General features: G+C 42.6%; 2 protein-coding genes across 3 annotated transcripts; one reads left to right on the forward strand and one right to left on the reverse strand.

The window, feature by feature from the left end:
- Positions 1-2,541: 2,541 nt before the first annotated feature.
- Positions 2,542-10,354, reverse strand: MRPL46 (mitochondrial ribosomal protein L46). The gene is made up of 4 exons (XM_072617829.1): positions 10,019-10,354; positions 5,705-5,897; positions 4,734-4,907; positions 2,542-2,912 (listed from the first exon to the last, which is right to left on the reverse strand). The coding sequence occupies exons 1-4, from the start codon at positions 10,352-10,354 to the stop codon at positions 2,662-2,664; spliced, it is 954 nt and encodes a 317-aa protein (XP_072473930.1). The 3' UTR covers positions 2,542-2,661.
- A 96-nt stretch (positions 10,355-10,450) lies between these two features.
- MRPS11 (mitochondrial ribosomal protein S11) lies at positions 10,451-17,533 on the forward strand. Of its 2 annotated transcripts, XM_072617843.1 has the most exons (6): positions 10,451-10,666; positions 10,796-10,921; positions 12,370-12,468; positions 15,758-15,887; positions 16,649-16,714; positions 17,096-17,533. In XM_072617843.1, the coding sequence occupies exons 1-6, from the start codon at positions 10,602-10,604 to the stop codon at positions 17,201-17,203; spliced, it is 594 nt and encodes a 197-aa protein (XP_072473944.1). In that variant the 5' UTR covers positions 10,451-10,601; the 3' UTR covers positions 17,204-17,533. The 2 variants fall into 2 exon arrangements, with proteins under 2 accessions (XP_072473944.1, XP_072473954.1); XM_072617853.1 differs by lacking the exon at positions 12,370-12,468 and having other exon boundaries at positions 10,529-10,666.
- Positions 17,534-21,258: the final 3,725 nt, after the last annotated feature.

Genomic DNA, 21,258 nt, shown 5'->3' on the forward strand with positions numbered 1-21,258 from the left:
AGAAGAGGTTTTTAGCCTACCTGAGGACAGAAAGAAGAAAGCTAGTAGGAGGAAAGAGGGAAGATGAGAAGGAATTATTAACAGGGAAAGGTACCAGAGAAAATGGGAGAAGACTGGATCAAGGGCGTAAACAGAAACAGCTTACCCTTGACAAGTAAAGATACCTTATCCCTTGAAATCAAAGGGAAGGAAGAAGATGGTAAACACATGAGGTTTTAAGATATGGAACAGGGGAGACAAAGCATCTTTAATTTCAGGAATACAAGATGGGTTTGAAAGTGGAATTAGGAGCTTGCTGAGAGGTTTGGAATTACTACTGTGAAAAATGTAACAGGGACTCAATCAGAGCTGAATTAAAAGTTCATATTACAGTGGTGAGCGCACAGGTTAGATTTAAGAATGAATCTGTGGTAGACTCAGTCAGCAGTTTTAGAACTTCCTCCAGCAGCTCAGGAACGAGAAGCAAGTAGGTAAATGACAGAGTTGCAACCAAAGGCTAGAGATTAGCAAGGCAGAAACAACAGAACAGGAAGTAAGGATTTCAAGGGTGAGGACGGTGAATTGTGGAAATAGTTGACTATACTATCCAGATTAAAGAGAAGGAAGTAAAGCCAGAAAAGGGGTAAATGAACTGGGAGGACGAAAAGAAGACTGAGGAATGAAGCAGGTGAAAAGGTGGAAGGCAGGATGATGGCCAGAGAGGCAGTATCAGTTTATCAGAATCTTAGAGAAGGAATCATTTCATGTAGTAGTGTGGTTTTAAGGTATGATCCTCCCTACGGGCAGCTGAAGTAAAGCAGATATGAAAGTTATGGAAAGTGAGCCTAACATAAGAATACAGAAGAATAAGAATATACCAAGGATATAGGAAGGGCTGAAAGACTGTAAGCCAGGTGCCGAAGTCATTGAGGAAGGTGGCATGGAAAAGGATTCAGACAGGGTGATAATGATGCTTGTAGCTGCGTTATAATTTATTCACAACTGTCACAGACAATGTCATATGCAGAGTCCAAATGAAAGAGGAGATTCCCTAAGGATAGTAAGGTTCTTCAAATATTACTGTGCTGACTACACCAAGCCTCAGGATATTACAAGGTCAAGTCATTGAGATCTATGATTATTAAAGTTACCAGAATTAAAAAAAAAGACCATGAAAGGAAAACTGAACGGATGAAAAACCTATTTTTCAGACTATGACATGCGGTTGGAATGCCAATTGAGTAGAATTGATGTAACTTATCAAAATGAACATAGGTATATATGTGACAAGAACTGCAGAGGATCCAATAGGTTGGGTTGGGCCTAGAATTAACTAGAAGGAAGAGAGTGAGCTGGACAGCATTTGGGAAATTGCCATGGCCTGGTACGGTGGAGCACATCTGTAATCACAGCTACCAGGAGGCCAAAACTGGCAGATATCGTGAACTCTGGAGTTCTGAGGTGCAGTGGGCTATACTGATAGGGTGTACTTATTAAGTCTTTCGAACACAAATACTCTCCTAATAATGCTATCTTGGAATGCCATACTATCTAAAGAGTTAAAGTTGCAGATGACCCAAAGTTCAATAGAAAGGCACACAGAGGGTATGCTTCAGTATATCTTCAATGGACACCAACATGCAAGAAATGTTATAGGCTACGTTATTCAGGAAATGTATAAGAAAAAAAGAGAAGAAGGTTAGTCATGAGGGTAACAGTGAAGGAAAAGGGATGGACAGTGTCCATCCACAGTATTGACAAAATCTAAGAAGGCTGAAAGGAAGGCCTCCAGCACATTGCATAGATCTATGAATGAAAAAATGAATGACCAATTATTTATTTTCCATGGAGGAATATGGAAAAGAATTGCACAGAATGAGGCATGGACAGGTTGCAATCCACAGTTTGGAGATCATACTCTCATCAAGGAGATAATGGATCTATTAAGTATCAAAGCAATTAAGTCCTACTATAATCTATGAATTCATTTCAACGGGATAAATATAAAGGAATGAATTTACCTAACTTTCCTATTGGCATCATTGTTTGGGGGCAATCTTGTTGGGCGGGTTCTCTCTGTTCCAAATCATATCGTACACCATCAAGCATACCAGACTAGGAGTCTAAAGGCCTTGACTCTAGTCCTCGTTTATCCTATCAAATGAGCCATGAGGCACTTGGCCAATACAAAGTCCTAAACAAATAGTAGTGCCTTGGCCCAACGGCACTAAGCTGTAACACTTCTATACCAAGGACAGCTAAGGAGCTGCATTTAGTCCTAGATTCCTCACTGGTCAAGGAACTTTCACAGAAGTGAAACATGTTTTACCTTGCTTACTGCTTGTAGAGACATAAATTAAATTAACAAATATCCTATACCTACATGCAAGTGTTTTAGTCTTCTATCCTTCCTTTCTTGTGTCCAGTAAGTTAAATAACTTTATGTGGAACATCCTATATAACCCACAGCTAGTCATTAGCTGAGAAAAGGGGCTGCTGCCTTACAAAACAGCAGGTTATAAAGCCCAATAGTACTCAAATTCCAAATAAGCTGACACAAAGGTAAGAAACTGGTTTATTTGTCAACACTAAGCTTAATTCATCATGATCCACACATGTCAATATAGTCACATGCCCTCTTGCCCACAGTCCAAATGTCTGTCCCAAGGACAACTGTGTCCATCAGATGTCCATAAAAAATCTCCTAACCTGTGCCAGGTATTTTGGTTTCAAGTAGTCACCCAGTTCCTCCTTGCTGACCCAAGCATGGTCATCCTTCTTCCTGGCTTGGGAGAGATCTCCACTTCGTAGCAAAGCTTTGAAAAAGAACACTTTGGCTCCTATGTTGTTCTCTGTCCGAAATGCCTGAGGATACTTAAACTTGTAATAGCCACAGGGTGCGTTTCCTAGGAATTTGGCTTCCACACTATTTTCTAAAAGAAGACAAAACAGAAATTAGAGTTGTGTTTCCCCTACTGGATCTCAGAACTGATACACATGGCAACAGCAAAGACGTGTCTCTATGGATGTCCCCAGGCATTAGGCATCTTCCTGACAAGACTCAATTTGGCCACAGAAAATGACAGAAACTATACAAAAAATAGGGGATGTGTTACCTCTGCAAATATGTTATGTGTGTTGTTTCAATAGTTCTAAGAAGTCTCTTATCTTTATCTATAAAGTAGTAATCAAGGCAATCTCACTGTGGATAAATGCTTGGGTCAACCTCGAAATTAGTTTCCATGACTCTTATTACAAATGTCTGAAAGCACACTACTTCTCACTGAATTACTCAATTCAACGTTATGAGGCACAGCTATCAGTGCTAAAAGCCAGCAGTGTGACTGAAAAGAACACTAAGCTAAGGAATCAGTAAACCTAAGTTTTAAATTTGACTCTTACGATTCAGGGAATGCCACTTACAGTATATTATTAGTAATATCTAGTAGTTAAAGATTAAAGGTTAACATTTTTATAAATAAATATGCTAAATGTATTGACCCTTTCCTTTTAGAGTTTGGGGAGTATATTGATAATGCATTTTTGCTTATGGTTGATGTGATTTTGATTCTTAATGGAAAGATCTTTCCCATCCATGAATAGGACCATGTGACCTGTTTAAGTCACTTGGAGGCCTGAGTCACAATCACATGGAACCTGTGGTGGGAGCAGTTTGCTGAACAGGTAGAATAGGAAGGGGGAAATAGGAAGAGGCAGAGCTAGAGCAGGGCTGAGAGAAAGTTGGTCAGAGAACAGTCAGAACTGAGAGAGAGAAAACAGGCAGCTGGCTAGCATGAGTGGAAGAGCTTGTTTGTGATTTATTTAACAGAAGCCCAGGAGAGAGAAGGCTTGGGGCTGGTGCTGCCCTCTGCACTGTTGCTGTCTATAGATTTCTTTGTTACTATGATGGATTTGGCTTTCTGGTGTCTGAACAAATGTTTTGGTTCTGTCTTCCATGTAGAGAGTCTGTGATATTCCACAATTCAGAATTGCTCCAGGATATTCATGGTTATAATGGCAGGTTGTAAGCTCTGCGAATATTACATTGGCGCTACAGGAAGCAAGAAGCTAAGTAAATTACAAGCATAAAGTTTCACTGTAAAGTTCCTTCATGGCACACACTACCTCTCAAACAGAAAGGAACATCTGCTTCTCAAAAACACCAGGCATTAAAGCTGAAATTAAGAAAGGACTATGTTAGTAGCAACAAGCCCTTATGCCAAAGAAAATTGGCCCCCATGCCTTCTGTGGAACACGCACCAAGAGTTGCTAACCCTTATGTAAAAGAAAAGGTGGGCAGTGTCTTTTGGCTATGTGACTATATCTGCAAACTTACAGATTAAGTTATGTGATACTGTTCCTGGGGAAAAACAGGGTGGTAGCCATGGTGAGCTAGTGATTAACAGTCCTGTGAATTCATTCCATGGAATGTAAGAAGAATGAAAAAAATTAGCACCTTAATGATCTGAGTGAGCACTGAGACTGAGAGACAAAAATAAACAAGGGACTGGACTATTGCTGGCCTGGAATCAAAGAATATGAGAACTGAAAAAAACCTTTGTCATCTAATCACCTGGGCAGGGAAGAGGGTGAAGAGGATATCATTCCACTGAGTTAATCCTTCCCTAGCCTTTCTTAGTCAATACTTTTAATAAAACACAACTCACAACCGGCTCTCAAGAGAGTGATTTAACTCTTTAACTAGAAGTCAGAGACAGGACACTAAAAATCATAAATGGAAGGGGGATACTTACGTGAGACAGTAGCAAGGGCCCGCTCAGCAGTTCCACGGAGAGTCTCCCCATCCTGCCACTCTGCGTGTGGTAGCATCCATGTTTCCTGATCTCCCATTTTTTCCTTTACTAACAGTACCAGGTTTTGGTCTAACTTCCTGTGCAATGAGGTTCGATCATTTTTTTGATCAGCTTCTGTCATGGCAAAAAAAAGAAAAAAAAAGAGTCAGAGGAAGAAAAAGAACTGTGGCTTGCCAGGACAGAGAAAAATAAGAGATCAATGATGCTCAAAAACAATTTTTAAAATGTATGTTCTCACTACTGTACTAGACACTTAAGTACAGGAAGAAGATGTGGTCCTTGTTCTAAGGGACCTTACCCTCTGACCATCCTCCTTTCATAATGATGCTCAGTCACTGAGGGACACCAGAATTTAGAGAAATAAACAAAGAGCTGGGCCTCCCACTTTCAGGTAATTACATCAAGTACTTTGATCTCTTTGGAAGAGACATGCTGACAGCACTTTAAAATATTATTATTTTATCTTTCTAGCCATCATCACTGATCTCAGACATGACAGACTTTTTCTTTTCTGTCTTTCAAATTTTTGGTCCACAAAAATAAGAACACTATGAATCATCCTCTCCTTATTTGAAGAGGGATTTCTGTAGAAACAGAAAGCATTAACAATAGACTTATCAATTGATTCTCACACATACTTTCACTTCATGATTATGGTATCTGCCATATTAGTCCAAATGCAGGCTCTACACCTAAAATGACATCTCTCTGAAAAGAAACATATAGGTAATATATGCAGTGAAAAATAACATCCATTCTAGATCACATTAAGGTTTTTTATATAACCTAGATTTGAGGAAGAACTATAGATAACAATAATACTGCTTAAAATAAGAGGGATTTAAACATAACTCAATTTAGGAATCAGAATGCATCCCTTTCTTTCCATTAACCCAAATAAAACCACAAACCTGTTACCCGAGGTTGAGGTTTGAATTGCAAGAACGTCTGCTCCCATGTATCTTCCAAATCTTGTGCCAATAAAATATTTTGTTCATCATCATCATCGGAGTCATAAATATCGGCTTTCTTCCTCTCCAGTCTCCGTGTTTCTTCCAAAGCACGAATCTCATGGTCTGAATATCGGCTTTTTTCTACCTCAATCTGGGAAGAATGAACAAGGCAAAAAACCAGAACTATGGTACATTCCAACAGGACTAAAAGTTCACTTCTGAGGTCAGAAATGAGCAAGGAAAATTGCAAAAGTATTCTATAGAAATACAGGAAGATATTTGAAGGATAATTATGCTAAACATGGAAATATTACCCTATGATGTGATCATTATATTATACTCAATATCTGGGATAGGGTGATAACCACATGTGTATGTAAGGGAAGGGAGATGAGGAATTCTGGGTAGGTTAAGCATTTCCTCGATTCAAAAACTGAGGCAACAATCTATTTGATTATATGAATCCTATTTCTGTCATCATTCTTACTGTCTTTCAGATTCAGAACCTTGGTATTTATCATCAAACCCTCATACTACCTCACGCCATATATCCAACGAGTTAACAAATCCTGCCATTTTTACCTTCATAATTCTCACATACAACCTTCTCCCTATTCATAAAGCCATCAACTTAGCCATTACCTAAACCCTCAACACTTCTTGCCCAGTCTATTGCAATGGCCTCCTAATTGGTCTGCCTGCTTCAAGTCTGTTCCTACTTTAATCTGTCTCTGCTCTGCCCTTATGCAGATCTGCCAATATCACTATTCTCTTCAATAAATTCCAGTGGCTCTCTACTACCTCTAGTTTCAAACACAAACTCTTGTTTGTTTTTTAAAGCCCTTCATAACTTGGCCAGAATCTATCTTTCCAATATCATTATACATTACTCCACTTCCTGTACTCCAAGGTATAGCCCAATTGGCCTCTATTCAGCTGATACAGCATTCCACCTTTGTACTGGCCATCCTCCATACCTGGAATGTACTCTTTACTCACCTCCCTGTCAATGAATACCGCTCTGCCTTCAAAACATAGCTCAAGTACCAGAGAGAGAAGTGAGGCTGGTGCCCTTGCACAGCCCTCCCTCACTCAAAACAAAGTCAAGTGCAAGTCATTCATGTCATCATTTTTCTGATGGCATGGTCTTCTTCGGCAATAAAGGACGAACACAACAATCTGTGAGTAGTCCCGGATGCAAGAATGGGGACCTAGGTAGCTAGGTAACTCAGCTCCTCCTCTCCTTTCTGCCTCCCCATCCCCTTCCTTCTCTGATCCAAAGGAAGGTAAATTTGGATGGCCAGATGATGCCCCATATATTGTACCACACTAGACCACTGCCCAAGCTCCGTTTAAGGCCTGTTTTCTGGACCCTCCTCGCTTAGGAGTGATTATCAATAGCAACTGTTGCTGTTTCCCACACAGCCTGGTTTAGTTATTTTTCTTTGCCTCATTAAAGGGGCCATCCCCTGACTACTCCTTAAACAGGCCTATTCACTGAATGAGTGTCACCTCAACCTAAATGAGTACCTGAAAAGGCCTTGGCCTAAAGGGGCCAAAGTCTCCCATTGCATCCTGGGCCATCTCCAGTCATCCTGATGAACATCTGGTCACTGGATTCAGATGGCTCTGGAGGAGAAGTGAGGCTGGTGACCTGCACAGCCCTCCCTCACTCAAAACAAGGTCCAGTACAAGTCATGTCATCATTTCTCTGATGGCATGAAGGACAAACACAATAACAATCAAGCACCAGACTACCTTCTACACAGTCTTTCCTGATCCCAACTGCTAATGCTCTCCTTCCTGAACCACCTTTTATTTACTGTAATTTTTTTGTATATACCAATACATGTACATGTTGTCTTTCTCAGCACAACATGAGTTCCTTGCCTTGAGAACAGGGATTATTTCATTTTTTGCCTTTGTACTCTCAGTTTTTAGCCGTGCCTAACACACAGTACGCTCTTAAAAAATGCTTGTTAACTAAACCAACATCTTTTATGCCTGTGCCTGGCACATGATAACTCAGAAAATTTGACATGCTGCTGTGCCTATGAAGGTCAAGTACATTCATCACTGTATCTGTTCCAGTTCTGTCAAACAGATGATATCACTTTCCTTCTGATTAGGAGCTAAGTTTCATTCATTCATCCATTGAGGATGTGGAAGATGGAATGGCATGAAGAGGCTAATGGTTTTAACAATGAAAATAATACTAAAGAAGATAATTACCATTAGACTTACTGCTATACTCTAAAGCTCACTGGGCCTCTCCAGATATACCTGTAGCTGAATGTTTCTATGTGAACTTTGTCCATTAGAATGTAAAACCTTTGAGAAGTGACTATCTCAGTTTTCTATCTACAGCCTCAACTCTTACCACAGTGCTTGGCTCACAGTAAGCACTTAATTAATAGAGGCCTTTTTATTCATTCATTCATCAAATGTCAACTTGTGCTGCACAACAGGTATACAAAGATACTACTCTCAGAGTTTACAGTCTAATGGGATGGGCAAGTGAAGACGTATATAAAAGTAACTGTAACACAAGGAAGAAAAAGTTATGCGTAATCAAAATCTTTTGAGGAATTTTTGTGAAAAATTGCTCTGATATGAGGATCATATAGACACATTTGACATAAAGTTAAACAGTCCCAGTAATGTAGGGTATGGGCCCTGAAAGACTCATTTCCAGTCTAGGGGTTACAACAATATCTTAAAGGCAATCTGTCACAGTACAAAGAGTGCTGCACTAAGAGACATGTGAGACCTGGGTTCCAAACCCAGTTCTGACACTGACTACATGGGTATAAAGCTTTTCACCTCTTTTAGCCTGTTTTCTCCTCTGTAAAATAGTAACAATTCTTATAATACCTACCCCAAAAAGTTACAATAAGGAAAAAGATATTTACAAATTTTAAAGCATTCATTACTCGGATTTACTAAACATTTTACAGCTGGGCCCTTTTTTTTTCTACAAATCATCATACCTGAGCTTCATAACAACCCTACACCTTAAAAAGGGCAGTAGACTTGAAATCTGGGTTTGAATCCTATGTCTAACTAAACCTAGTTATATGGACTTGGAAATGTCACCCATTGTCTTGTAACCTCAGTTCTTTCAGCTATGAAAGATGATGATACGCGACCTTGTGTTCCAGAATTTCAAGGAGAGCATACTGTACACCTTAAAGCCTATTAAAATGAGAGCTAAGTGTGTAGCTTTGGTAGGGTGAGTGTTTACTTTCATTTCACAGACATCAAATAAGGCAGTTGAACTAGCTGGTCTCTAAAGCCTCTCCCAGTTCTAAATCCAGATCTCCTGGCTCACTGGTTGTCAAGAGTGATCTTTTCACAGCACCAGAGACCACTATATTCAATTCCACAAACATTTATCAAGCACCTGCTAAGTCTAAAGTACTGTACGCCAGAGCCAGGGGTTACACTAACTAAAAAGAAACAACTCCTTATGAAATTCACGCTTTAATGTGGTTGAGAGAATACCGTCCTGGCACATAGCAAAGGTTTAACGTTAGTTCAATGAAAAATACTACATAGGATCAAGGATTCACAGCTGGAAGGAGTCGTTAGAAGTACTCACACTCCAAGTTTCCTTTTACAACAGTGATTTTGCAATTAAGTGACGTGCCTAAAGTCCCACACATATGTACAAATGTATACCAGCCGGTAAACGCAGATTGTATACAAAGTTACACAAATTACACACAAAGTTACTTTAGGAGAGAGCGCACTAAAGGGGGAGGGGAGGAAGTAAAGGCCTTTATAGGTAGGAGGTGGCACTAGAGACGTTCTTAGAAGGAAGCTTGGGATGCCCTTAGGCAAAGGTGCGGAGGGAGGACAATCTAAAGCAGGATCTGTCCTTCTGACGCAGGTATCCTTCATAGACGTGGCTCCTTTAAGCTTGGCAGAGCGCTTTACCTACATAAACTCATTTGCTCCTCATAGCCCCAGGAGGTAAATGTTACTATTATCCCATTTGCCCAGGATCGCAGTTAGGAAGCGTCTGGAGGCAGGATTCGAACTCGGAGGAAGCCCAACTTTCAGTGGGCTTATCCACCGCGCCGCCTGGCTTTCCAAGCGCCTGCTTTGCAGAAAAGGAAACTGAGACCGAGAAGACGACTCGAAGTGACTTGGCCAAGGTCACGGGCTCACGAGCCTCCGGACCAGACCCTCCAGAGGCCACGTCCGGGGCCTCGTGGGAGCAGGGGCAGGGGCAGGGGCAGGGGCGCCCCAGGGGCAGCCGGGCCCTACCTGCTGCAGCAGCTCGGCCATCTCCACCTGCAGAGGGGTCAGAGGCTGCGAGACAATCGGGGGCCTCTGCAGGCACAACGCCCCCAGCAGGCGCCACGGAGACCCGCCGTTCGAGGAGGCCGCGCTCCTGCCGGAGGCCGCGGCGGCGGCCCCACCTAGGGTCCGTGCGCCCCACGGCCGCCCCGAGCCCCGCGCCGCGCCGTACAGCAGCCTCCTCACGGGGGCCGCCATCTTTCTGCCCTCCCCACGATGCACCGCGTTTTCCAATCCAGTGCCCCCTTCGGCGCCGCATTTTCCCACAAGACACCGCGTGTACGAGGACGACGAACTTTCCATAAGGAGGGAGGGGAGTACGGCTCTTTGCAGTCTAGCCTTTTATAAAAGAGCTCAACATTTCGGGAGTGATTTTACTCATAATTATTTAAATTTTATTAGAAATAAAGTATCTAGATCTAGCAGCCGGAGAGTGGAAAAACAATCATTTCGGGCTCCCCTTTCCTCTTCCCCCCCTGCATGTGGTACCGGCGGAGCTCCGCCCACACCGGGAGCCTCGGAGCGAACGGCCGGGAGCTCCGGTTGGGCCATGCAAGTCCTGCGGACCGCGGGCCGGCGCCTCCTACCCCTGCGGACTTGGGCCAGCACCTGGGGGTAAGCCCCCGACCCAGAGCTTGGTCCAGCGCCTAGGGCGTGTTCTCACTTTTCCAGAGTCCGGGGTCAGGGGGCCGGCGGGGGGAGGGGGTCCGACCTAGAGCTCACCGGGCTTTCCCTGCTTCGCAGCGCCCGGGACGATGCCCCAGGCGGTGCTCTCCACGCCGACGCGCGGAGGGCCCAGGGCGCGGTGGAGAAGACCGAGGCGGAAACCGAAGCCGAACCGGGGGATGCGCAGAAGGCCGGCAGGTTCAGGTGAGGCCGGCCCGGAGCCACCTTTCTGACAAGCCCTCCCCAGCCCCGGGTGTCCCGCTCGGGGAGCGCTCCTGTTCCGCTGCCCCGGCCTCAAGCCCAAGGCCGGCCCCTCCTCCCAAGAGGACCGTGCCCGGCCTCTTTGAGTGAGGGAGGAGGCGGGGTCGGAGCGGACGGCCCTGCTGTGTCTGTGCCGGGCCGAGGTGGCGGGCTCCGGAGGGCCCAGCCTACCCAGACCTTGGCGAGGTCGCGGAGAGGCCTCCGCCGCCCTCGGCAGCCCCGGGCTCCCGGATCTGAGGGCCGGTAAACATGGGCTAGTGAAGCCCCGCCACGTGCTAGGCCCCGGGCCAAGCACTGCTGCTGCCCGGGAGAGGAGGAGGAGCTCACCGCAGGGCGGGGAGAAGGCACTGGAATGCAAGGAGATGGGGAAAGGCTTCTTGTAGGAGGGGGAATCTACCGGGGATGGAGGAAGGCCGGAGGGGAAGGAGCGGGAAACAGCCGCCCACATAGTCAGGAAATAGTGGGTTGGGGAAAGAAGGACGAGGGTCCCGGAGCCCCTGGCTCAGAAGGGAGGGGGCAGGTTGTGAAGGGCTTGGAAAGGCAGGCTTTACCTAGGAGGCAAGGCACGGTCAGGTTGTGCTTCACAAAAAGCACCGGTGCCTGAGTGGGAGAGCGGCCGGAGAGGGGAGGCGAACCCCCGGCTGTTGTCCGGACCTGAGGTGATGAGGTAGCCGTGTCAGATGAAGGGAGGTGGGGGAAGGGAGGAGGATCAAGGAGAGATTATGAAGGTGAACCCCATAGCCTTGAAAACAGGTCCGATGGGGGTGGAAGTGGGAGGGGCCGAGAGTGGGTTGGCTGGGAGAACGGTAGTGCCCTTAGTAATACGGACGTTGAGAAGTATTTAGCTCAGCTTTGGACATGTTGAGTTCAAGATGTCCAGCAGGCCTTTGGAGTTGTGATACAAGACATCAGCAGAGAGGTTAAGGCTGGGTGAGTAGATCTGAAAGTCACCAGATTCACAATAACTCAACCTGTGAGAACTGATGATTGCCGAGTGAAATAGCACAGAGAGAAAAGAAGAGGGCCCAGGACACACCTGTGAGACATCCAGGGTAATGGAGCCAGCACGGGGCAGTGAGCAGGATCAGTTGGATAGGTAGGAGGAGAACCAGGAGAGAGTGATGTCATGAGAACCTCAAAACACAGGCCTCCCTTGCCTACTTCTACCCTACAAACAAGAAGTTAGCTATGATCCTGTGTCTGTTACTATGTGATTTTTGATCAAGAAAGTTATTTTTCTGTGTTTCAGTTTTTTATGATGTTGTTTATTATCTGTCTTCCAGTGGGTCATAGTGAGAACAAATTTAAAGTCTCTACAAGTATTCAGTAACAGATGTATTTGCGCTTTTGTAGACCGTAGTACTTTAAATGTATTTCTGCTTTTTTTATAGCATCTTTCCTCCAGTTCCGGGTCAGGACAGCCCCTTGACATGGGGAGACAAGAAATATGAAGAAATCCCAATAGCTCATATTAAAGCAACATATAACAAGTAAGGAAGAAGCACTCCATGCTAGAGTGTGCCTTTCTAGCCTGGGTCTGACCGAAAGCTCTACTGCCATTAAGCTATTGCTGGGGAGGATTCAGTAGAGTATTTCATTTTGCATTCTTAAGTCTACCATCTCTGTCCAGAGGTTCATATCATGTTTCATTATAAAAGTCCTCTGGAATTGTAGCTGGTCAGTGCATTAACACAATTTATGACTTTCAAGATTGTCTTTACAATAACATTTTTATAGTATAAATTATTCTCCTAGTTCTGATAATTTCACTTTATATCAGTTCATACAGTGTTCCCAGGTTTCTCTGAAACCATTCCCCTCCCTCATCATTTCTTACAGCACAGTAGTATTCTATCACATTTATATACTATAATTTGTTTCGCTATTCCCCAGTTCATAGGCATTTTCAACTCTTTGTAGTCACAAAAAGAGCTGCTGTAAATATTTTTGTACTTAGAGGTCCTTTTCCTCTTTATTTCATATCTTTAGTTTGTAACCCTAGTAGTGGTATTACTGGATCAAAGAGTATGGACAGTTTAATAGCCTTTAGGCCATAATGCTAGTTAACAGAATTTGTCCAGAGTGGTTGAACAATTTCATAACTCCAGCAGTGTATCAATATACTTCTTTTCCCTCATCTCTTGCATTCAGTTTGAAATGTCCAGTAGGCAGTCAGTAGCATTGGGACTAAAATTCAAGGGAGGGACTGGAATTAGATATATAGATCTGGGAGTCATCTGCATAGAAATGGTCATTTAACTTGAGAAAACTAATGAGGTTACAGACAGTATGGGGGAAGAAGAGACTCAGGCCTGAGATGGAACTTTTAGAAATACTCAGAATTAGGGAGTATGGTATGGAAGATGAGCCAGTAAAAGAGACTGGAGAGTGGTCAGATGCATAGGGGGTGAATCAGCAGAGAGCAGTATCATGAAATTCCAGAAGGGAGAGGATATCCATTTGAAGAACATGGTCAGCAGTGCCAGCTTCACAGGAAGGGGTAGGATTGAGAAAAGACCATCAGATTGGGAATTAAGATCACTAGGAACTTTAAAGAGAGCAGTTTCAGTTGAGTGGTGAGGTCAAAAGCCAGAGTGCAGATGGTTGAGTAAATGAAAAAGGAAGTAAAAACAGTCAGCATAGATAGCTTTTGAAGAGAAAAAGAGTATATCAGACGATAACTTGACAGAATGTTAGGGTTTGGTAAAGGTTTTTAAGGGGGGAGGGGCCTGGGCATATTTGAAGGCAGCAGGGAAGGAACCCCTTGATAGAGAGAAATTGGAGATTGAGAGGAGGATATGTGTTAGAGGTAATAGAGCACTTGGTTTGGAATCAGGACAAATGTCAGATTCTGACATTTGTCCCTTACTGTGTGACTTTGAGCCAAGCTCTGGCCTTGAGTTTCTTCATCTGTGAAAGGAGGCATCCTGACTAGAGAGTTTCTAATGATCCTTCCAGCTCTAAACGAAATCCCAAAAGGGTCCCTTAGAATGTCTGCATAGTCAGTGAAGCAGAGGGATAAACTAGTCCCTGTTGAATTTGGTCAGTATGTAGGCAGCTAAAGACTTGTTTGGAGAGATCAGCACTGACAGTGCTAAAGAGTGATGGCCTCTACTCACTTAGCCATTTCAGCAAGGGAAGCCACCTGTGTATATCACCTGCTGATACACACCTTTACTTCATCTCCCCTCCCCCCCACTATTATTTGTTTTCTCTATAATAGTAAGATGATAGCAGAAGTGAAATGGAGAATAGATTTAGCTGATTTTTTTTAAAACTACAGTTACCAGAGTTACAACTAGATTCTACTTGGCTTTCTTTCCTTCTCTTTCTTTCTCTTCTTTCTTTCTCTTTTTTTTTCCAGCATACTATAGTCCAGTGGTCTTAAACTCAAATAGAAACCATACATAAGGATCCTGTGGTCCTCATGTTGATTTAGAAAACCACATATTAATGTTATCTGTGTTTTATTGTATTTTATCTATTTTTAGTATTTCTCAATTATATTTTAATCTTGTTCCATCATACTGGGGAATGTTGTGAGCCACATATTTGACACCACATATAGTGTCAGGAAGATCTGGGTTCCAATCCTGATAATAGCTCTGCAATCAAAGGCAAGTCACCCTTCTCTAAACCTGTCATTTAACTCATTGGTGTAAGGTTCAAGTAACATAGTAATCTGTAAAGTACTCTGCAATATTAGCTATTATTTGTCATCATGTAAATGGGTACCATACATCTTATATCCTCCAGTAAAAGGGAATTATTTGCCATTCCTCAAACATGCTTTCCTACCTTAATGCCTTTGCTCATACCATTCCCTTATGCCTGGAATGCCACTAACCTTTCATCACCAGCTGTTGAAATTCTGTTTTTAAAAGTCCAGCTCAAATATTTTCTCCCTGAAACCTCCAACTATAGAAGTGATTTCTCCCTACAAAAACTCACGTGACTTGTTATGTTACTTCCTACTTTGAGAGGAAGCATGGCATAGTAGAAAGAAAGCAAGCCTTGGAGTCACGAAGACCTGAGCTGATGAGCTGTTTCTGATTGTCCATTGTAATTGTGGGGCCATGGAAAAGTCGCTTAACTTTCTTAAGATTTTAAGGGTCAGACAGTTGCTGATTTTCATTAATGAAGAGTTTCTATACACTGATGAAATTGCAGATCTGTAACAGAAAACCTTTGTTTTACATTTTGTGTGCATGTCTTATTTCATACTAAATTATAAGTGCCATTAGGGTCACGAGGATTATGTCTTAATTCATCTTTTTTGTCCCATTTAGCACTTTGTACTAAGAAATCAATAAGTATCTGTTGAACGAATTTTTTAAAAAGTATTCTTGAATCACTGACCAAATGAAAGCTGTGAAAGAGAAAACAGTGTGCTTCTTTTGTCATATGTCTGTCCAGTTCTTAACTGAACATTCCTGATGTTAGGACTCTGACTTTGTTGACTAAAAAAAGTGAAACTTTGGCATTAGCACTTATTACTAGGTGGCACGGTAAATAGAGCATTGGTCTGGAGTCAAGAAAACCTGAACTCAGGTCAGGTCTCAGAAACTTATTAACTTTATGGCCCTAGGAAGGTCATTAACAGTTGTCTGCCTTAAGTCTATTCATCTATAAAATGGAGATGATAGACGTAATTCCCCAGGGTTCCTGTGAGGATAAAGTAAGATCACATCTGTAAAGCACTACGTAAAAGCTAGGTATTACCGTGATTGTAAATGAGCTTCTTATTCTTGATATCTGCCTATCATTTGTTTTTCCCAGCACACACATCCAGGTGGTCTCTTCTAGGAATGAGCCACTTGCCCGAACTTCTTGTGGCACAGAAGGGTTCAAAAATGCCAAAAAAGCCACAGGGATTGCAGCACAAACTGCAGGCATTGCTGCGGCAGCGGTAAGAACTTGTCCTGTTTGGGCTACTTGTCGTTTCTTCTGGCTTAGAACTGTCTTAGTATTGTGGGGAATTCCCACTTAGCCAGAAATCAAAAAATGTTATCTTGTCTGTCAGTACCCAACTAATATTCTCTAGCATGGAAGTGGTTAGGAGGCAGCTGGTCGTTTATTTTAGTACAAGAAATGCCTTCTGCCTTTCACTCCTAATGAAGTCTAGGGAGACAAAACATATTCCTTCCCATAGTATGATAGATTCAGGCCATCATGGATTTAAGTTTCCTCTATTCAGAAGCCAGAGGCTATCTATGATAATCCTTAAACCTGAGCACTTGGCTTCATAGTCTAGAACCCACCATTTTCTCAAACATCAGAGGAAGTCTGAGGGCTCTTTAGAGATCTCCATTGGGTGGCAGTGCTGTTATTTCTTAGGAAGTGTCAGCATCATCCATGTGAAAGGGCAGCCTGTTAACTTGAGTTCTTCTCTGGCATCCTAAATTCTTTTTCTCTCAGCATCTGTCCTCACTTTCCCGCTCATCTCTTTCCTCCTTTACCTCTCTGCGTGTCATGTTGAGTACTCAGGTTACCCTCTACACTACCACAGTTTCCCCTGGTCTAGAATTCACAGTGTTCTCCATCTACCTACAGTTTCTGTCCTTATTTCCATATTTGGCAGTGATACCAGGGCCAAATATAGCAATGCATAATCTATAGTAACAGATGTAAACTAATTGTAGGAGACCTGACCGCTTGTTTCTTCTCTAGAAAGCCACAGCGAAAGGAGTGGTCCATGTCAGAGTGGTGGTGAAAGGCCTGGGACCAGGGCGCTTAGTAAGTATCTGGTTGTATTCATTTTTTTCCTGTTATTGGTAATAGGATTTGCCTTTCTAGGCTGAAAGCAGGAGCTCTAGGAGAAACCTAAAACTAAGACTTCATGGAGAGTTCATTTTCTAAACCTAGCTCTTTTCTCCTGTGAGCTGCTCAGCTCCTCTAAGCAGGCCTGCCCTTCAGCAGTGCTTAAATTGTAGGCAACGCACTGATGACAGTGGGTTTGAAGATAAGAGATCTTAATAGAATCCAAAGGGACATGCAATGTCCTCCAGTCCTTGCCAGTAATCCCACTTAGTGTTAAGCCCTCGCTCTTTTCAAGATGTACCATGTAACTCTATCTTGTTCTACTCTACTCAGACCATCTTTTTTGTGCTTTTACAGTCTGCCATAAAGGGGTTGACCATGGGGGGCCTGGAAGTCATCTCAATCACAGACAATACCCCCATCCCACACAATGGATGCCGCCCAAGAAAAGCCCGGAGGCTGTGAAGAAAGTAGTTGACTGTCTTGCGAACTAGTTCCAGTTTTCATCTTTAGATTGACTTCGGAACAATGCAGAACTTAGGACACAATGCAGAACCCACAGGACAGAACTCAGTAAAGATAAGTCAGAAACTCGATTGATGAGCAAAAATGAGATGATTTCCTCCTGTGTGTAGTGATGTATACAAGTACATCTTTTGAATGTATGCAAAAACTAGTGTTCATCACTGTGAAGCAGTGCCTCTTTTGGACAGGAGGGGGCGCTACAGGCACACTTCTGGCAAGTGTCTCAACTTCTTTCCACAGCCCTGGTAAAATAAACTATATCTCACCATGTTTTTTTGTCATCTGTCATTACTTGGTGTGTATGGCTTTCTAGATGTTGCCAAAATACACCCCTTTCCCTAAGAGTGATTGTGGATGGAGGGGTTACCCTAGGAGGATGTGTGTAAAATACAAACGTTACAATTGCTTATAATGACTGTTTGATTTGGCAGTCCAGCACTGTAGGTAGCAGTACACCCCATAATCAGTAACCTTTTTGTTCAGTGCCTAAGAGGGAACTTGTCTCCACTCACCACAAATATGGTTCAGTTTTGGAAGATTTTGCAATTTGTCGAGAATCCTTAGAATTCAGCATATGAATTTTGTTTACAACAGCTACGTGTATTTCCTTATTTATAAGGAAGGACACCAAGGGACTTAGGAGGGCAGAATTCACCTTACACATCAAAATGTTAGTTATGAAACATCAGGATTGGGACACCCAAACAAAAGAGAAGGACTTGCCTGGCTGAGCCATATAGATTGATCTCTGGGGTAAAGAACTAGAAAGGAAAGGGAGTGGTAGGATGAGCCAATTCAAAGCAAAAGAAACTGCCCTGGTTTTTCTAGCTCTTTCAACAGATGTCTGTGTCCAATTGAAAAAAAAAAAAACTGGAAGGAGCAACATCCACTTAGTGCTAGAAGACCTTCATTAAGATAAAAAGATAGAGATCTGTAGGTAGCACAAGTGTCCCCATTTAATAGAAAAGGAAACTAATAAGATACTTGGGTTCAATTCCCAGTTTTGACATTAAGTTCAGAGCTTTTTCTGCTGCTGTACAACACCATTACTGAAGTTTCCGTAACCAGATTCATCTGTTTCCAGTGGGCAGATCCCAGCATGGAATCTTGCCCAAATTCATGGGACAGATTCTGTAATGAAAGTCAGTTCTCACATACAGGGTGCTAAACCAACCATTCTAGAAAACAATTTGGAAATAAAAGTTATTAAATTATACTTTAACCAGTAAAACCACTACTAACACAAAAGGCAAGAGGGAAAGAACCCATGTGTACAAATACATAGCATTTATAGTATAGTGACCAGTACATATGGCACCCCACATACTATTTTTTTAAAAAGATATATTGCTTTAGCTCGTACATTTTCATTTGTGCTTCTACCAGCTGGGAGCTAGCTGGAGCGCCAATGTTGGAAGAAATCAGAGAAGCTTCCCCAGCTACCTAATCAGGATGACAAAAGCCATCTTTTCTTTCTGCAGAGGGTAGACGTTTCTCTCTGCTTCAGCCAGGACTACCATCTGCCACAGCAACGAATAGGACCTGGCCAAAGAAGCCCATTTGTCACCATGGTACCTGAGTGCTGGCAGACTACTGGAGAATTTTTGGGGGAAACCAGTCTTCCAGTAAACCTCTAGTGACTATCCTGAGACCTCCCACACCCCTTTTCACAAAATTACTGATTCTTTTCATCTTTCTAATTTTCTTTTTTTGAAAGGTAAGCTCATAGGTGGAGGTGGGAGGTTTCACTAGGAGCAGAAACCAGGTTGTGTTAAACATAAACACTGACTTTAATCTGAGCAATCAGAAAGCCAGAGCCATCAGCCCATCCCTCCACTTACCCAGCTGAATTCCCCTAGTAGGAGCCACGTTCCAGCCTGGCCTCCCCCACACTTCCCACTCTCCCTAGCAACTCCTCTTGCTGCATCTGAAAAGAGTCTAACAGTCCCATTGTCTTACCTGGCCCTGCTGTGCCTTCTCCAGATGCAAAGGAAACTAAACAGACTCCCATTTTTAGTAATAATTGGCACAGCTTTTAGAGAAATGTGGATGATGATGTTGATGGACGTTTATGTGTGAATGTATACATGGAAGTAGAAAACTAGAAGCGGAAGAATGCACTGTTTGCTTTCTGCGATGCAATCGTGGTTGTAAGGCCATTTTGAAGATGCTAAATCCAATTCCTTTCTTGAGGGAAGAAATGTTAAATGAGAAGCAGTGTACTATACTGCAGAGAACACTAGACTGGAGGTCGAGACCTAGATTCTTTCCTCTGCCATTAGCTAGCTTATGTGACATTAGGTAAAGGACCTCACTTGTCTGGGCTTCAATTAGTCTCCACTTAATGTTTCTAGCAGTAAACCTCTAAAATCCTCTGAGTCATCAGGGAATGAAAGAAAATTTAATGAGGGAGTTAAATAGCAGGGGAGCAAGCGAGGAGATAGAATTTGTGATCCTAGAAATCTAAGCTCTGATTTCACAGCTCTTGCTTTCTTATTTACTCATAGAATTTTAGAGCTGGAAAGGACTTTAGGAAACATTTAATCCCATGCCCTCATTTTACAGATGAGAAAACTGAGGCCCAGAAAGATTATATGATTTGTCCAAGTTCACATGGAGAGTAGGAGAAGAGGTAAGATTTGACCCCAGATCATGTCTCCAATCACTATTCTTTCCATTTAGTCGTACTACCTCCTTGTTCATTGCTATTACTAATGTCTATTTCCTTTTATGAACGATGTCAAAGAAATAGACCTGAATCCCTATGCTGCTGAGGTATTGTTTCATAAAAGCTGGAAGAAACTGCTGAGATCAGTCTTGTGTCTATTAACCCTTTGGGCAATCTGGTGAAACCTATGAACCCCTTCTCAAAATGTTTTAAAGTGCATAATGCAAACTATATAGATTGCAAAAGAAATGAATCATATAGAAATACAATTAACAAAATATTTTTAATAAATTCTCAGACTTTGAATTAAGAATCTAGCCCTCTCATTTTACAGATAAGGAAACAAGTCCAAAGAGGTTAAAGCAATTGGCCTAAGGTTACGCAGATTATATAGCAGAGTTGAAATTCAAACTCAGGTCTTCTGACTCCAAAACCTGGGCTATTTTCCATTATATCCTACAATTATGCTTTAGCTCCAAGTTCAAAGCAGATTCCAATGTCCTTAATCACCAGAAGATAGATGCAATCCAAGTGAACAAGCATCCACTGACATCAAAACAATCTATGCATATTAGAAGAAACTTAACAAATATGGACCATGTTCTTGCCCTGCCTAATTTTTTCTCCATTTTTAATCTGGTTATCCAATAGAAATAAGTACTTCAACATCCTTGCCCCCTTCCACCACTAAACTCCCATCTAGGACCATCTGCTCAAATGGGTTCCCCCAAATAGTTATAAAGCACATAAAAATTAAGTAACTAGTGGAAATGATACGTTATATTTTGCCAATTCACTGCATATGTAAGGATTATTACTCCTTTATATATCTATAATCTATTGCTCTCCCTCTTGTTTTCTGTCATGAGGCTTCTCATTACAGATACCAGTTTTTCTGCTCTACTTATTTTTGCTGTGTCTTCATCTCCCAGGTTGATTGATTTTCCTTTGAGAAGGCAAACTAGGCCATCTTTTGCCTCATTTCTTACCCAACCTTAAATCACTGAATGGGTGTTGCCTCAAACTGAGACCTGGGAAAAACCTTAGCTTAAAAAAGGTCAGGGTCTCCCACTGCATCTGGGGTAATCTCCAGTTGTCCTGACCTATGCCTTGCCACTGGACTCAGATGACCTTGGAAAAGAGTGAGGTTGATGACTTTGCACAGCCCTTCCTCACTTAAATCCAGTTCACTTGTAGGTCAAGACATCACCCTCTGGATGTCATTAGCTCTCTTCAAAAACAGAAGGACACTGAGCATTCAGGTAGTAGAGGTAGGGAGGAACATGCACTTGAACATATTGGAAAGAGTCCTAGATCTGGTATCAGG

The sequence above is a fragment of the Notamacropus eugenii genome, chromosome 1, assembly GCF_028372415.1.
Source record: "Notamacropus eugenii isolate mMacEug1 chromosome 1, mMacEug1.pri_v2, whole genome shotgun sequence".
NCBI lineage: Eukaryota > Metazoa > Chordata > Mammalia > Diprotodontia > Macropodidae > Notamacropus > Notamacropus eugenii.